This window comes from Kryptolebias marmoratus, linkage group LG10 (assembly GCF_001649575.2).
Source record: "Kryptolebias marmoratus isolate JLee-2015 linkage group LG10, ASM164957v2, whole genome shotgun sequence".
NCBI lineage: Eukaryota > Metazoa > Chordata > Actinopteri > Cyprinodontiformes > Rivulidae > Kryptolebias > Kryptolebias marmoratus.
The window spans coordinates 22575373-22593853 of NC_051439.1; the positions used below are offsets into that span (position 1 = coordinate 22575373).

General features: G+C 45.2%; 1 protein-coding gene and 1 long non-coding RNA gene across 2 annotated transcripts in view; both read left to right on the forward strand.

The window, feature by feature from the left end:
* Window positions 1–18481, forward strand: part of mipol1 (mirror-image polydactyly 1) — a gene marked incomplete at its 5' end in the record, with an annotated part of 53209 nt that overhangs the window by 15528 nt on the left and 19200 nt on the right. The window contains 3 exons of the mRNA XM_037977955.1: window positions 4812–4865; window positions 7400–7488; window positions 8034–8207. Coding sequence (XP_037833883.1) covers window positions 4812–4865; window positions 7400–7488; window positions 8034–8207 — 317 coding nt within the window. The remainder of the gene's footprint in view (window positions 1–4811; window positions 4866–7399; window positions 7489–8033; window positions 8208–18481) is intronic.
* Window positions 1587–4637, forward strand: LOC119617418. Its single transcript, XR_005233664.1, has 2 exons — window positions 1587–4221; window positions 4394–4637. It is a non-coding gene; the product is annotated as an uncharacterized LOC119617418 (long non-coding RNA).

The window sequence follows — 18481 nt, forward strand, 5'->3', positions numbered from 1 at the left end:
GGTCCTGTTGGAGCTCTAAACCCGGTCCTGTTGGAGCTCTAAACCTGGTCCTGTTGGAGCTCTAAACCTGGTCCTGTTGGAGCTCAACCTTCTCTTTAAAACCAGAAGTAAAGTCTGTTTAACTCTGACTTCTTCATAAATCTCTGAAGACCATCAGAGTCATGAAGTTGGCAGTCAGGGAGCGAGAGACGCGGGCGCGTGGTTACCATAGTGACCATGGTGAGCCGCTTCCAGCAGCTTTAACATTCCTTTCAGTCTCGGTTCTTTTCACTCATTTCATTTCAAAGCTGCTTTCTCAAAATAATCCCATTAAAACATTTTATTAATTATTATATAAATACTTTTATTTTCCTGTCACTCACTTCTACAGCTGCGCTTTTCTAGTTGAAGAAGAAAATCCAAGTTTTCCGTTTCTTATCTCTCCTCCGGAGGCTGATTATTATCAAAGTTCAGTTCAGAGTTTATTACCAAAACCGTGAAAGTGCCGGTTTTATTACCCACAATTCATATCCTGCTCTCTGCGAGAGGTGGAGCGAAATCTGAAGAAATGAGAAAAGAAAACGATGATAAGTCTGGTGGGATGGTGGGATGACAGAGAGATAAAGAATTTGGCAATCAACTGCGGCGATCGGTTGCGCTCCCAGCATGCTCTGCAGCAGGCGCCGGAGCCCTGAAGCCCCGCCTCCTTCAGATCCGTCTCAGATGAAAGAAGGAATTGCATCAGAAACCTTCATCTGCTTTCCTCCGCGTGACTGACGGGCTGCCGTCGCCATGGCAACCAGCCCGCTCCCCATCGCGGCAAAAAAAAACGCTGCCGGTAACCACGGCAACTGCCACCAGGAGGAGAGGGGGGGGGTCGAGGAGGGCGATAGTGTAAATCTCTGTTTGTGTTTGTTAGATTCAAGATGGCTTCCACATCTAATGGACTTCAGTTCTGGTAGTAGTTTGGAGTCGTCCCCAACAGCTGAAGCTAACGAGCAGCTTCGGCTCATTTCGGCTGATCTCGGCTTTAACGCTTTAACGCTCTCCACCGGAGGGACTCTCCTCCTCGCAGTTTTCAGTCGAAGAAGAAGAAGAACGTCACCTTTTCGTTCTCCCTCTGACTTCGTTTACATCCAGGATTATTTTACCCACTCGAATGTAAACAAACGGCTCTAATTGTTGGCAACAAGTCAGAACTTTGTTGCTCATTTATTATAAAAAACACGGTAGACTTCAGGTAGAAAGGGAAGCGTATTTATTGGTTGTTTTCATCATAAATAATTATAAATTGTGTATTTTGACAGCTATCATGGCTTTAATTGGCTCTTGTAAACAGTTCAGATTTTTAGAGTTTAAAAATGGTCACAGGCGCCATATTTGCTCCATTTTTTTGTCGAAGGGCGCAGAAAGAAGTGAACGAGGAGCTTCAAGCTAACCCACGCAGAACGAGACAGAACGTTCAGAGTTTCTGTGTTTGACTGAAACCTGGTTTCGTGGCGGCATCTCGGACTCTGATCCGGCTGGACGGACTCACATCCTTCCATGCAGACGGAAAATGAGCTGCGACTCGTTTGGCTGAGACTCCTGGATCTGAGGTCAGTGAGATGGAGGTGTTAGAACTTCAGCTTCCTGAAACGGGCCGGTACTGCAGAGACTGCAGAGACCGGAAAGACTGCAGAGACCAGGGAGACTGCAGAGACCAGGGAGACCAGGGAGACTGCAGAGACTGCGGAGACCACAGAGACCAGGGAGAGCACAGAGACCGGGGAGACCAGGGAGACTGCAGAGACCAGGGAGACTGCAGAGACCAGGGAGACTGCAGAGACCAGGGAGACTGCGGAAACCAGAGAGACCGTGGAGACCGCAGAGACCAGGGAGACCACAGAGACCGGGAAGACTGCAGAGACCAGAGAGACCGCAGAGACCAGGGAGACCACAGAGACCAGGGAGACTGCAGAGACCGGGGAGACCTCAGAGACTTGGGAGACTGTGGAGACCGTGGAGACCGCAGAAACCAGGGAGACCGCAGAGACTTGGGAGACCGCAGAAACCGTGGGAGACCGTGGATCCAGGCTGGACCGGAGACGAAGACGACGAGGACCACCTGCTTCTTGTTTGGTCTGAGAGGAACTCCTCCCAAAGGTTGTCTGAACTCCTGACACCTAAAACCAAAATAAAAAACAAAGAAATGTCTGATTCCATTAAAGGAATGCCTGTCGCCCGCCGCCTTTCACATCAGCTTCATTATCAGTGTGACTCAGAGAGCGACTCTCAGCGACTACCTGAGCCTGAGCTCAGTGTGAGGAAAACTGACTGAAGTTTACAGATGAAGTATGATTTCATCAGTAGTATAAAAGCTGTAATAAATGTTCTGAATGACTACCTGCTGCTTCCTGTTGGAGCCATGATTGGTCCTCCTGCAGGTGCTCACCTGTGCAGCTTCTTATTGAAGTATTCCTCTGGTAAACACCAGGTGACGCCCCCAGCACCTGTACATGTGCTCGTATGTTCGGCGGACATTCACACCTTTAGCTCGGTTGGCCTCGCATGTTTACTCCCCCCTCCCCCCCTCAACCTTAAACTCCCCGGCGTTTCGGCATCACCCCCACATCCTCCCCCCCGCACCAATATCCACCGTCTTTTAACAGCCGTCCCCTTTACGTTAACACCACTCCTCCATGGTAACACCTTAATTCCGCCGCTGCATCGCGGTGAAATATGTTTCAAATGCTGCTGTAATCCTCAGAGAAGAAGAAGAAGAGAGAAAGCACTCCATGCTGGAGGATCACCCCCACCCTCGGTGCTCGCCTATCCCCCGTTCCCTCTTCTCATCTCTCAGGGATTATCTTCCTCGGCAGCCGGGGTTTCTGGGAAATATTAGACAGAGGGGGGGTTCTTCCTGAAAGCGCCAGCCCATATGGCAGCTGGAGTATCCTGCTTTTTATTGAGTTCATATCAGGTAATTACAGGTTATTACAGTTTATTAAACTCACCTGGAGCTGGCCGAGCGGCGCCGCTCTCCGACGGCCGCCTCGCCCGAACGAGCGGTGGTTCGATTCCCGCACATTTAGGCTCAATTACTGAGAGATTAGACGTTAACTTCCACAGCTTTACTGGAAAAGGACCGCCACAGAACCCGTGTCTGTCGCTCCCTGACCGCAAGAGACGGAAACGGGTTTTAAAAAACGAGCCTCAACAAAAACAGCCGCTGTGTGAAAACTTTCCTGTCTTAAAACCTCCTGAACCGAGAGCATCAGGAGGCTCTGGAGTCCGTTTCTGCTGTTTTATCTAACATACGGGGTAAAAAAAGAGCCTTCGATGGTCGATTTTAATGTCACTTTTCAGCTGAAATAAAACTGAATCTGTGGAAGTTTGAGTTTTATTGTAATGAGAAAAATTCTTACATTAAAAAAGCAAAAAGTGACAAAAAGTTTGAAAAATTTTAGACTCTTCAGAAGAATCTGTAAAAATCGTCACATTTAAACTGATTGAGTTAAAGAAAACGGTTAAAGTCCAACTTCCTGTGACCCGTTCCTGCTGTGGAGTACGCCTCACCTCTTCTGCCTAAACTCCATGCAGGTTTTATTTAGTTTGTTTCTAATTTTACTACGATGTGCGACGCACCGCTACAGACTGAAAAGCAGGTTTTAATGAAGAATTTTCATATTTTATTTTGAAGTTGTGGAGCATAAAAATGGGCAGAAATCATGAGTGAATCTGAACAGAACAGCAGGAAGTCGATGTTTATCCGTTAGTCCTGGATGGGTACACTTCCAGGCTCCAATAAAGCAATTTTACTTTTATTCAGTTTTAAAACAAAGAGAAATTTTAATATTTTATTCACAAATCCATCATCAAACCTTATTCATCTCTCAGGAAAGAGAATCGGCCCAGTTTTATATTATTTTAGCCACAGACGGACGTGAACACGAGGTCGACCCGCCAGCTAACAAGGGAAGTAGTCACAGAGCCGATTTGTTGAGTAGGTGTGAGGTGAGCAGCAGGGTCAGGTAAATGTGTCCACAGATCTGTCCCCACATCTGGGCGGCTGCCATTTTGAGGGACTAACTCATGTCCAAACACAGCAGCATTTATCACCACTTAGAGATATTCATGTTTAAATATAAAGAAATGTGATCATAATAAACCTGAGAACTTTAATGGGTCCAGATTAGCTGAGCCCCCCAGCAGGAAAGACCTGATCAGGAGGGTAACAGTTTTTGAACTGATGCAGTTTTAGTCCAGGGGTCTCCAGTCCTGGTCCTGGAGGACCTCCATCCTGCAGGTTTTAGACGTTTCTCTGCTGTGACACCTGGTCTGATGACTGAGTGATTAACAGGCTGCTGCAGAGCTTGAAGACCTGCTGAAGAGCAGAGAAACATCTAAAACCTGCAGGATGGAGGTCCTCCAGGACCAGGATTGGTCACCCCTGGTTTCAGCAGGTATTTGACCCGTTTCCTCCTCTCTGGCTGCTTTAGAGTAGAAGAAGACGTGCAGAAACTCTGAGTCAGGTTACCGTTTTCAGCTGGAGTTGGACGCTTGTTGTCACAGGAGGAAACGGCGCCCCATGTAGGCGTCTTCCACGGCTGGAGCTCGCATTGTTCACATGATTCAAGTCCCTCAACATGGCAAGCGCCGTCTAACCTCACGACCAGGTGACCGCAGACAGGTCGACTCATTTCTGACAGCTCTGAAGCAATAAACCCGATTCATTAGACGAGAAGCCGAGGTGATGTTTGTGTTTGAAGGAGCTCCTCAGACTCTTCTTCTGGTGATGTTTAACGGCGTGGACTTCTCTAACCGTCTCTTCTCTGGTCCTGTGTCTGCAGAATAAAAGACTAGAAGAAGACCTGCTGCAGCAGAAACACCTGAGGATGGCTCAGGTAAACACTCACCTGCTCTGATGGGGCTTCTCCAGTTCATCCATCCGTCAGTCAGTCAGTCAGTCCGTCCATCCATCCATCCATCCAAGATTAAAATGATTCCATTCTGTAAAAGTGAAATTGTTACTTTATTAAAATGTTTTTGGTTATTTTTACACCATCGTCTGCTGATTGGTTCCCAGACTGCAGCTATATTTGTCTATAATCGACAGATTAACTCCTTATTTCATCTCATTAATAACTTGTTTATTTGTTCTCTGTTTAAAATGAAATCATTTGTAGGTTGTTTGATTCTGGCATCATATTTTCATTAGAATCAGTAAAACCTCTGGTAGAGTTTGTTCCTGCGGTGCCGCCTGCATCGTTTTCCTGCTGAAGTAAATTAAAACTTGTTATTAATGTATCGCTGAAGCCTGTTAATTAGGCCAGGCTCTGGGAGGGATTAGAACTGAGGGAATGTTTTAATTTCACACAGAAACATCAGCAGCTGCCGTCAAATTAACGCCCGGCACTGAAAAATACAAAAAAATGAAACCAAAATCCAGACTTTAGGAGCCTGACCTTTGAACCCTGAAGCTAAATGTTTAAACCGGACTCGGGATGATCCGACCCGAGCTTTGAGAACCGGCGTAGGTCCTCCTGTGATCACCGTTTCCTTTTCTGGATCTCGATGAGAACGGTTTCACGTTCACGCTCCTCCGGTTCTCCGGTTCTGTCAGGGATGACTCTCAGTTACTATCAGGCCAAACCTTCGCTCAAAAGCTTTAAAAACGACCATGATATCGGTTAGCTGTGGCGGCCATCTTGAATCAGGTTGACTCCAGACGTTAATCGGTTGTGGACGTACCTCCAAGGTTGACTTCCTGTGAGTTTCATTACTGGTTTGTGAGATATTTTGCTGACAGGGTTAACACCCTCAGACTGCGTGTTGGGGATGACCCTCAGCTACGGCCATGTTTGTGTCGCTGGTTGGTTGGTTTCTGGAGATATTTTGCTGATAAAAGCACCTTTTGCCTTCTCCGGCCCCGCCTCCTCGGGTCACCTGAACTCTTGATGTGAAAGGTCTCTGGGTTCACCTCCTGTCCCGTTTCTCTCCTCTGATCATTAAAGACACCCCCCCCCCCTCCTCGGCAAAGATTCGGGGGTTTTATTATCTCGTCGCTCTCGTCCTTCCCCGCTCCGTTGACCTTAACTCCTCATGTGAAAGGTCAGCTCAGTGTCGCTCCTGCCTGCTGATCGCCTCATTTGGAAATTATTCTAATTAACAAGTCGGGCGGTTCTTTTGAAGCGTCTCCTCCGGCCCGGCTGGAGAAGACACATATTGACTCTCCGGGTTTGGTTCCTCTTTTGATGTCTGGCTTTAAACTCTCAGACCTCGAGGGCTTTAATTAGAACAGAGGAGGAGGAAGTGGCGGAGGTCAGGATCGGGTCTGTAATCCCTGCTGGAGTCGACTTCCACGACACGGTGAGACACGGCGTCCTGGAAGAGTCGGCTGACGGGTCCGACTCCTGCAGCAGCGTCAAAAACATCTCTTTGAATTTTATCTTTGAAAGGTAAACGTTACAAAGACTTATTAATAATCCAACAGCAACATGAAACATTCAGCCTTTAACTCTTTGCTTCCAGCATCAAATTCAGCTCAATATTCAGTTCAGTAAAGTGGCGCCGATAAGAAACATCTGGAGGAACATTTAGTGACTATTGAGGTTAATTATCAGAGATGAAGAACATTTAGAGGCTGAAGATGGGCCGAGGTTCACCAGCTGACAGGAACCGTCTGAGAACAGAGGAACATCTTCACAATAAAGTTCCTCAACTTTGAATCTCCATCATCTCCAGATCATAAAACCATCTGAGGTCAAAGGTCGAGGCTGGTTCTGGTTCTGTTCTGTAAACACAGTTCACCGTGCTGCTTAAAGCTCTATCAGGCAAAGAAGAAGCCAGATGTGAACAGATGTGAGACTGTTCTGAGGTCAGCCTGCTTCTCTGATGGTATGGGGGTGCATTAACAACATCTGCTCCCATCCAGGACTGTTGAACAGACAGAATGGGACAACCTCAGGTCCAGATGTTTACAGACTGATGAGGGGAACATCTGGAACATCTGTAAACAGACGAGTTGCTGCCATAAAGTTTAAAATTACCTGATTTGTTTATTAAAATGTGCAGAGTGTCTCAGGTTTTACTGCGATCCGTTGTTGATGAGGTTCTGTTTCCTCTCCTCGGAACGTTCCGGTGCAGGAACCTGAGATAATCTGATATAAATCAGATCCTCATTATAAACAGTGTTGACTCTTATGTTAGTTAATTAGTCACTTAGTAGATTAAGCCTTTCTTCAAACAGTCAGCCTGATGATCTGAACCAGAGGTGCACCTAAAGCACAAACGCACACGCCGTCAAGTGTTGCTCCTCATCTTTAAACCTTCAGGTGAAGTTTTTACTCTGCGTTTACACCCGACACGGCTGAGGCTGTCAGGGTTTTATAAACGGACCTGGTGACGTGTGATTCTGACTGCTGTCTCCTCTGATCAGGAAGACGTGCTGCAGAGACACAGAGACGGAGCTCTGGAGGACCAACGTGAGCTCCAGGCTGAGAGACAGGAGCTCCAAGTCGATGACAGGTCAGTGATCCTCCAGCTGCCCGTGATCCTCCACGCCACGGTTAGCTTTACAGGAAGAACGATGGCGTCTGTGGTCGTTAGTCACCTGACGAGCTTCTGACCAACCAGGAGCTCTAAACCTGGTCCTGTTGGAGCTCTAAACCCGGTCCTGTTGGAGCTCTAAACCTGGTCCTGTTTGGAGCTCTAAACCCGGTCCTGTTGGAGCTCTAAACCCAGTCCTGTTGGAGCTCTAAACCCGGTCCTGTTGGTCTTAAGAACCTTCAGACGATAACCTCAGCCTCTCTAACGTCTGAAATGTTTAAAATTTTCTAATCTTTTGCAAAAACAACCAACTCCTCTTCACCCAGGTGTAGAGAGGTGTGTCTCAGGTGTGTCTCACTCAGGTGAACTCGGGCAGTTTTACAGATATGGAGCTTATTGTTGTTTTCTGAAGCTGTTCTGTTTGTCTGTGAGCTGAACTTTGATTTTTAGATTAAAGTTAAATATATTCAATTTGTTGTTAAAGAGAGGAGCCTCAGTTTATCGTCTCGCCTCTCCTCCCCCAGCCCCAACGGACCCCCCTCGCTGCCTTCCGACGCCGTCCCCCAGAAGACCCCGACCTCTCGGGACCAGAACCTGCAGGTCCAACTGCAGCAGCTGTCCCGGGAGAAGCAGAGCGTGGAGGAGCAGCTGCGGCGGAGCCAGGAGGCGGAGCGAGACGCCGCCAAGAAAGTCCTCAGGTCAGGATTTAACCGGCGGGAAACGTCTGAATACATTAAACCACGCAGGAAGTAGCTGTTTGCTTATGTCAAAATAAGAGCGTATGACTCTCAGCTACTACCACGCCTGGTTTTACCTCAGTGTCTGTAAAATTCATGCGGCACAGCCGTGTTTGGACATGCTAACGTCGATTAGCTGAAACAGGGTCGACTCCAACAGTTAGCTTTCAGCTGGAGACCATCCTCAGCTACTACCACGCCAAGTTTTAGCTGTGGCGGCCATTTTGAATTGTGCTAATTCCAAACAGTAATCAGTTACAGAATAATTAATTGTTAATTTAATTAAAATCAATTAATTAATCAATCAATTAACTAATTGATTGATTGATTGATTGATTGATTAATTAATTAGTTCATTAATTTCTGAGAGTTGAATTAAAATCTGTCCAGTGTGTTGTGAGATATTTTGCTAACAGACAAACGGGGTCGACTCCCAACAGTTAGCTTTAAGCTGGGGACCATCCTCAGCTACTACCACGTCCAATTGTAGCTGTGGCGGCCTTCTTTAATGTGGTCAGTGATTTTTCCCTAAAGGCTCTGTTCAGTTTTCTTCTCTGGTTCAGGAGATATTTCGCTAACAGGCAGGCGGAGTTTTAAACACAGAATCTTACAGAATCAGTTTGAGCTCTGAGAGTAATCTGGGGCTCAGTCTCAGCTACTACCACACCAAGTTTTTATTATAATGAGTTACACCCATTTTTGTCTTTGCTGTGTTTAATAAAACCATTCAGTGATTCATGAATTATTTTGCTAACATTCCAGACAAACGATCATAAACATTATCACCCTTTGACCTTTGGCGGCGGTGAGATTGTTGAAGCTACTTGTTTGTATTTATTTATTATTTTTGCTGAACAAAACCAGACGTCGGTCAGATCCGCTCCGGTTACCACGGCAACGTTTGATAAAACTGCAACTCCTAACAACTCGTTCCAGCGCTCATCACAGTCAGATTTATGCTCCTCGTGTCCAAAGAAACTAGCAACTTTGGGTTCCCGTTTTGTCTGGGAGTCCGTCAGGCAGCCGGGAACATGACGGCGGTTTCTGATTCGATGGAGAGGTTTTTGCCCTGCAGATGGCTGAGGGTTAAACAGCTTACAGGCGGGGTGAGAGGGCTCGCCTACAAGATTGAGGGGTTTATTCTTACATCCTCTCGGTCTCAGCCGCTCTCACCCAGCCTTGCAGGGATGGATGGAGGGGGAATTATTTCATTTAATACAAAACCTCTGATCTTTGTTTATTCATTTATCTTCCCAAACGTGACGCCGAGTCTGTAGAAGGTAGAAACTCACGTGGCTGCGACCGTTGGAGGCTTGTTAGTGACTCAAAGAGAAGATGGTGAACTTCTAGTTGCTGCCTCGCTGAAGTTTAATCAGACCCTCCAGGATGTCGTGATCACAACTATTAACGCAAAATCAAGCAAACGCCGCGAAATCGCAACTTTCCCGCAACTTTAACTCAATATTTATTGTTTCTGAAGTGATTCGCCACCTTTTCTGCGGTCTAGTCTCTTCTTTGTGGGTTTGTGTAGCGTGGAATACAAAATAAGCCCAAATAACTCAGGAAGAAGACACGTGACGTCACTTCCTGTTAACATCAGAATGCCGGGAGCGTGCAGGAGCAGCGACCGAAGCCAAAATGGCCGCTAATGCTTCACATTTGCCCACAAAGATTTCAGCAAACCAGTTTCCTCCCCAGCTGCAGCTGTTTTGCACGTCCTGCAGTGTAATCATGGAACATAAACGCATCGACAAACACTTTGTGTTTGCAAAACATGTGAGGAGAGCTGCAGACCAGGGACAATCCAGAAATGCTCATGAATGTCAGTTTAGAAGCTCTCAAGCTATCATCCTGTTTTTGTGTGATCTGCTAGCAGACTGTATTCTCGGCTATCAGCGCCGTTTTGTTGCCCGTCTCGCCTCCATGTTTGATTTAACCAGCTGGATCAGAAGTATCCGATAGATGACCAGTTATATTTTTATTTAACGGTTTTAGGGAAGGAGCTCTCTCCTGATCTGTTAGTATGTGCTGGAGATGCCTCCCAGCTGCTTCTACGCCAAATTTGAGCTCAACATCTGGAGTATTTGCTGACGTACAGCCATGTCTGTGTTTTCTAACGCTGATTTTCGGGTTGAGTTCAAAGGTCAATCGGTTGCAGATGCTTCCTCAGATTTAGGATTTTATTCTGCAAGAAAACAAAGTTTGGTAAATTGTTTTTTTTAATCGTAAACAATGCTGCAGTGGTGTTGCCATGGCGATCGGAGCTTCCAGCTGACGAACACGTCTGACAAGCCGCCCGCGCCCCGTGAGGCGTTCAAAGACCCGTTAATGACGTGGGACTAAGAAGACGGTAATGATTCGTATTCAGCGGACATCGGCGAGCGTTTCCGCCGCCAAAGATGATCAAGAAGAACTAAGCCTTTCGATTTTTTTTCCCTCCAACAGGATGATTGTCTGATTTTTGAATAACGTGACTTCTCCGACTGCTTCTGATCTCATCAGCATGAAGATGAAGAGATTCATGATGAAAACAGCTTAAGTCTTCCGTCTGCATCCCGTGCTGTCCTCCTGGGCTCAAACCTGGGGCTTTCTTCTATAATTTGGCTGCCAGCAGGGGTGGGAGTGTGTGTGGGGGGGTCTTCCTCCGAAGTTTCTGGGCTGTGAAGAGGAATGTTTGCTCTCTGATTGGAGGGACCGAGTTAAATCTGCTGTTTATTACAGATGGGAAGTTTAATTTGAATTGGAGAGGCAGAGAGAGTCTCACTGACTGTTAGAAGGTCACCCCACCCCCTCCCCCATCCCTCACACACACACACACACACACACACACACACACACTCCTCACTTCTCCTCAGCCAGTTAATTTTTTTTTCCTCGCTGATCCAAAACCTCCGAAGGTTTCAAACCGGAGGCCGACTGAAACCCGCTCAGAGGAGAAGAAATCCCGTTTTTCTGCTCGAACCCGGCGTGAACGCCTCGCTGAGAGAAGCAGAAGGTTAAATAAATGTCGCGTGCAGATGTCCACCCACAGGCCGCCGGTCGAGAACAGGAAGTGGCGACTCGCTCCACGTTGCTTCTGATTGGGTCAGATTTCCGTTTCTCATCAACCGTGTATACCAGCGGTTCCCAAACGTTTCAGCTTCCATCCCATAAAATAACAGCAACAAAGGTGTGTGACCCCATCTGTCGGCTGATTAAACATCCAAAAACGCTAATAAACCTAATAAATAAGAACATAACGACACAAACAGTCTTAGCAGCCATTATGCTGGTTTTTATTCAATTTATGGACGTGTATTTCAAGTTTTTGTAACAAATACAGTGCAGACACAGCATAAAAACAAAGATTTTTATTGTAAGTTGATATCTGGAGATTAACTAAGGACCCCTGCTTGGTGCTGAGTGACCCAAACTGGGGTCCCGACCCCCAACTTTGGGAATCATTGGTATATAAAACTATAGGTAAATCTGTTTAAGTTTAAGTCTAAGATCTGCGTGTTTACCAGGAGAGCTAAGCTCCGCCTCCTTTTGGGGAATTAAACTCTGAACTGCAGCTTTCCTTTGAAGGTTTCAAGTACCTGAATATTATAGTTTGTTGTCTTTTAGTTCAGGACTGAATCTTTTCAATCTCCTGCCTGAACAGATGATGATAAACCAAAGAGAAGTTAAAAATAATAAAAATAATAACTTCTTCTTTGTGTTCGAACAAACGGACGTTTTTATCCTGGTTCACATTTTGGCTTCAGTTCTGAAAGACAGGAAACAAAGACGGAGACACTTTGTCCTTTTTTTATTAAAGTGGAGGATGAGGAGACCGTTGGGTACGACTCTCAGCTACGACTGCACCAAGATTCAGCTCAACATCTGTAAAAAGTGACTGATTTATTCCCGTTTTTGTGTTTATTTTATGTTGGGTTGAGAATAAAAGCTGAGCTGTAGACGAACATCTAATGATCGCTTTTTAAAACTTTCATTAAAGTCGATAGACTGAGTCAGGAGGTTTTATTAACAGGCAAACGAACCGATGTAGGCGATAATTACATTATCACCCGCCGGTTCTAACAGCAGCCCAGATATCTGGTCTCTGATAAATATAAGAGACTGGAAAGAAACCAGATTTGTGATAATTTGTACATTATTCAGACAAATATCGAGTATTTATGTTTCTGAGTGTATAAATGTTGGGTCTGCAGCAGAAATGAACCCATGCAGTTTGGGATTAAATCTAAATTCATCGTCTTTTAATGTCTTCATACAAGTAAAGTCCATTTAATGGTTGAAGGAATTCTGTTTTTTAAATAAGTGAGAAATAAGCTTGTGAAGATCGGACCCCCTGATGACCCGTTCTCTGTCTGCACTTCCTGCCGTTTAGCTGAACGGGTTTATTTTTAGCGACACCTGCTGTCCCCCCAGCAGCACCGCTGTTAGCAGCAACAAACACCCTGAAAGGGTTCTTCAACCTGATCGCCTGGATCCACTAATTTTCCAGAAAGCAAAAAGGTTAATTTGTGTTTTTATTGTGTCTGTTGTTACTGAAAGTCTTCTCTGCTGCAGGCAGCTTTAATTTAGAGCTAGCCTTCATTTCTGTGTATTTCTGTGATTTATTCAAGTTTTATGAAACTTTACTTCAAAGCTAGATCTGTTGTTTAACGATTTCCTGTTAGGTAGTAAATAATTAGTCTCAGAAACCAAAGATCATACATTTGTTTTGTGATATTTTTCAGTTAAACTTGTATCGTTATTAGAGGCTTTTTTTGCTTTAATAATGAAATCACTGTCGGTGTAAGAAGTAACGTTTGTCCAACCTTCGAACCAGCGTCTCACGGGGCTGCAGCTGTTGGAGACTGGTTAGCAAACACAGTGATGGAGTCTCCAAAACGTCTCGAAACGTTCTCAGTTTCCTCAGGAGGCTGGCAGTTTCATAAATGTTCAGAACGTTTGAGCTCAAAATCGTCTTAGAGTCATCGCTGGCATCTCAAACCTGTTTCAGATTTATTTTGGGAGTCTCAAACCCGTCTTAGTTTTCTTTCAGGGTCTTGAACTGATCTCAGATTTTTGGCAGGTGTCTAAAAAGGGCCCCAGTTTGTCTTAGGTGTTCTGAACCCGTCTGATTTTTCTTGTAGGGCTTTTAAACCGAACTAAACATTTCTGCAGGGATCTCAAACCTGTTTCAACTTTGTCATAGGAGTCTCCAACCTGTCTCAATTTTGTTTTGGGTGTCTCAAACCCATCTGAATTTTCCTGCAGGGTCTTGAACCCATTTTAAGTTTTTGGCAGGCATCTTGAACCCGTCTCAGTTTTGTTTTGGGAGTCTCAAACCTGTTTCAGCTTTGTCGTGGGAGTTTCGAACCTGTCTCAGTTTTTGTTTCGAGTGTCTTGAACCCATCTGAATCTTTTGACAGGCATCTCAAACTTGTCCTAACTCGGTTTTGGGTAAAGTTTTTGGCAGGCATCTTGAACCTGTCTCAGTTTTGTTTTGGGAGTCTCAAACCCGTCTTAGTTTTCTTTCAGGGTCTTGAACTGATCTCAGATTTTTGGCAGGTGTCTAAAAACGGCCCCAGTTTGTCTCAGGTGTTCTGAACCCGACTGATTTTTCTTGTAGGGCTTTTAAACTGAACTAAACTTTTCGTCAGTGATCTCAAACCTGTTTCAACTTTGTCGTGGGAGTCTCGAACCTGTCTCAATTTTGTTTCGAGTGTCTCAAACCTGTCAGAATTTTCCTGCCGGGCCTTGAACCCATCTGAAGATTTTGGATTCGTCTCAGTTTTGTTGCGGGAGTCTCAAACTCGTCTCATTTGACCATTTAAAACAGCCGAACGTCTGGAAACTCGTCTCCAACAGCCGCAGCAGACGCTGGTTTCATGAAAACAACAGCTGGACGTTTTTAACGCTGACATGTTTTTGTCCCACTCCAGGTTGGAGCGTCTGGTGGAAGTGTTGAGGAAGAAGGTGGGGACAGGAAGCCTCCGAGTTCTCTGACCTGATGGTTGTTTAAACTTTTAGTTTCTATCAGTCCTGTTTGTGTAACTGAAACGTTTTAATCCTTTTTTTTTTCTACATCTTAAATAATTATTCTCAGATGAAGTTACTTTTGTTTTTCCTGTTTTCTGTCGTTTTTTTTTGTTTTTGACAATCAGAAACTGTCAACCCTGTTTTCTGTAGAATAATGTAAACTTTCAGTAAAAACGTCTTTAATGTAAAAACTGTAAAACATTTTTATCTGTTGAGTTCAATTTCATCGTTTTGGGCCTTTATGTGAAATAAAATCAGCACATTTTGGTTAAAAACTCTTTATTTGTTGTTATTTGATAAAAACCCTCTGCTCTAAATAAAAATAAACTTTAAACGTTAACCAGGGTGATTATTTGTTAATTATCAGAGCAGCTCCAATATTTAGCTGAACTTTGTTCAAACAAAACGATTAAACTGAAATGAAGTTTGAGGGTTTTTTAATGAAATAATGTATTTTTTGCCTATAATTGTAATAGTTTAATTCCTGTGTTAAAGTAAAAGATTTCTCTGTCAGCATGAATCTGTTGAGTCCAGTTTTTTGACGCCTGCTTCCTCTCCTGTCGCTTTAATTGAAGATCAGTTTGCCTTTTAGTTCTTCTGTTGATTTAAGGTTCGTCTCGCTTGTTTAAAACAGAAAAGCTACTCGGTTTAATTTCGGAGGATCATTGTGACAAATGAGAGGAAGCCACTCTGACTCCTGAAACTTCAAATTAAAATTTGACTTTGACAACTTTGAACAGCTTGGCTCTGCCGACACTTTAAAAGGAGTCTCGTTCTCGTTCTTTAATCTGCTCAGCTGCTGACGGCCGCACGCCAGAACCGATAGGAAATAATAAATCTGCTTCAGCAGCAACAGTTTATAAACCGTCACATTGTTCAGTTATCAGCTGGTTTACAGCCAGAACGCCTTCTCCTGCCTGATGGTTGTGGAGGAGCTGTGGCCCACTCTTCTTTCTAGCGTTTCTGCTCAGCTCTCTGAGGTTCTGGTTCTGGTTCTGGACCGTTCTGCTGTGTTTGGGATCATTGTCCTGTTTGTCACATCTGACTCCACAATCAGCCCAAACCATCAGCCCTCCACCACCGTGCTGACAGCTGCAGTGCATTCTGGGTAAACATCTGTCCTCTGGTCTGGTTCTGCTCCAGAAGTCTTCTGGTTCCTTCTTAGACAGAAGAGGCTTTAACCTTTGACCTTTGACCTGCTGACTGAGACCTGTAGAGTCTGATGGAGCTCATTGCACGGTCTGACCTTCAGGGTGAAGATCAGCTGCTGTCTCCTCTTGTGAATAATCTTTCTCTCTGTAGAACGATGGACTCCAGATGACCTTTGACCCTTCTCAGGTTGCTTCACTGAAGTCATTGCTGATGTCTTTCCGCCCTGGCGTTGTGCTAACACCTGTATCTCCGGAGCAGCAGAACCTCCTGAGGATCAGCTCCTCCATCTGATCTGCGTTTTGGAACTTGATTATTGTTCTCGTCTCCCGACACGTTAAACACGTGGAACAGGAAGATGGCGGTCTTTAATTTTCCCCGTGGCGGCGTGAAAAACCTGACGAGCGTTTCTGATGGTTTTTATTTTTGTCTCTCCGGTTAAAACCGACAGATGCAGCGAGAGGAACGAAATGGAAATGTGCGGACGTGTCTCACTGCGATTGTTTAAAAAAAACACACACACAGCCTTGCATACTAACACTGTTTAAACATGATCTGCCTCGCCTGATTGGTCGTCCTCTCTCTCACACACACACACACACACACACGATTAACAATCCACAACCAGGAGCAGCTCTTAAGGTTTTGCTCGTCAAACTAATGAAATAAACCTGATTTTGTTTTTATCATCTTAAACGTGTTTGTTTTGTGTTTAACGAGCAAACAGCTCGTCTGATTAAACCGGAGCCAAACGGGGGGCCGTCCCTCCAGCCTCACCAGGTGTCCCCATAGACGTCCCTTAAATCAGGACAATGTCCCGCGTTTTGACTTTATTTGGCCAACTTTCAGAAGTCAACAGTGCAGGACAGACGCTGGCTCCCGCCGAATGGCTGCGGAGGAAAGCGGGGAGGGTTTTCTGTGTTTAACGTCGGCAGAACTGTGCACATAAGGATCAGACGCAGGCGAACCTGTCACATCTTCACCGCCGCGCTTTGTCCAACTGGGACAATCCGGAGAAAAGACGAAATGCAACTTAAGTTATGGAGATTTAGGTGCAGTGTTTGGGTCACAAAGGAAGGGATATACAAATATAACTCATGTTAAACAGAAGCTAAAAACAGACGGAGAACGGGACATTTAAACCTGCTGCTTTCTGGTTTTCTGTCTGTTAGCAAAATATCTCTCAAACCCCTGATCGGATTTTACTGAAACTCTCAGAAAACGATCACCGTGTTGACGCCCACAACTCATGGACATCTGGAGCCGATACGATTTAAGATGGCCGCCACAGCTAGTCAACCTTAGCAAACGCAAAAACGGCTCTAACTCAGTGAATCTCACAGATATCAGAGTAAAACTTGGTGTGGTAGTAGCTGAGACTGATCCCCAGCTTGTACAACGAGGACGAGCTGATTGTGTGAAATCTGTGTTTAAAACCTTAGCATCGACTCCTGGAGTCGACTCTGCTTGTCTGTTAGCAAAATATCTCATGAACCGCTGGATGGATTTTAACGAAACGTTCGGGATATGATGATTGGATGTTCGTCTACAACTGATTTAATTCTGGAGCCAATCCCATCTAAGATGGCCGCCACAGCCAACTGGCCTTTGGAAACACAAAAACAGCAATAATTTGGTGAATTTTACGTATTTTGTGCTAAGATTTGCTGTGGTAGTAGCTGAGAGTCGTCCCCAGCACATACTCTGACATGGTTTGTTTTACTGACTTTATTCTTATGAAACATCCCACAATCAAACAAAAATATAATTTATTTATGGTTTAAAACGGTAAAAGCAAAGTGACAGATTTCACAATAAAAGCAAACCAAAGATATATTTAAAAGAAAAGCAGAAATAAAAGTTGAGGAGTGGTTTAATGAAGCTCTCAGTATTTATCTGACGGTAATAATGGGGTGGATGGTGAAAGATGGAGGGGGTGCCTCCCGGAGCAGGCCGGTTGCCATGGAGACGGCGGACCACTTGTGGTCGACTTGGGTGTCCTGGTCTTAATCCTGCAGCCGTTAATCTGCTTGTTCTCAAGAAAGACTCAGTTTGTTGGGGCTCCAACTTCTGACGCCACCTGGGAGTGTGTGTGTGTGTGTGTGTGTCTGAGAGTGTGAGAGTGTGTGTGTGTGTGATATTGATGTCTCTGATCTCTTGTTAACTCTGGAATCATATTCAGACGCCACACATGAGAAAATAAAACCCGGGACCGCGGGGCGTCCTGCCGCCTGATTGGCCGGTTTTAAACTCACCTCCTGTAAGTTTAAAGTTTCCCTCCTCCGACCCGACGGTGGACGAAGGGACAAAAATGGGACAGAAATGGACGAAAAAGGACAAAAATGGACCAAACTGTCCAGCAGCCGGAGTCGGTGGAACCAGAGAACATTTTAAATATCATCAGGAAAACAGGACAGTTTTTATCACCCATCAGGTGACAGTGTAACTGCCCCTTTCTGCGTGTTCCTGTTCTCGTCTGTTAGCAAAATATCACATGAACCACAGGATGAAATTTTACTGAAGCTCAGAAATGAACGTCTGCAGCAGATGATCTGCTTCTGTTCGAGGCCGGACTTCAGGCAGTCGCTTTTAAAAACAGGAATAAATAAATTTGACGTGTTTTTTTTTTTTAGTCGTGGAAAGTCGAGCTCCACCTGCTCCGGCTGGTGAAACCAGTTTGAAACCAGTTTGAAACCAGTTTGTAGTTGAAGAGGCTGCAGAGTTCAGTTTTGGGAGCTGGACCGTCTGGAACCGAGCGTTCATGAAGGAGTTCCCAAAAGTGTCTCAAACCGTTTGCAGGAGTTCTCAGTTTCCTCACACGACGAGCAGAGGCTTTAAATACTCTCCTACGCCGCCGCGGGTTTCCTGCTCAGAACCATCCCCAACTCGGCCTTAAGACGTGGACGTTTTGATTGAGGTTTGAGACGCTCACACGAAGACGGAGACGAGTTGAGACCTTTGCAACAAAATTGAGACTGGTTCTGAGAAAGAATCGGACTGCAACTGTTTGTAGAGTTTTCAAAATGAATCTTCTTCCGAGCTGCAGGTTGATAAAATGTCTTTCCTTTAAAAAC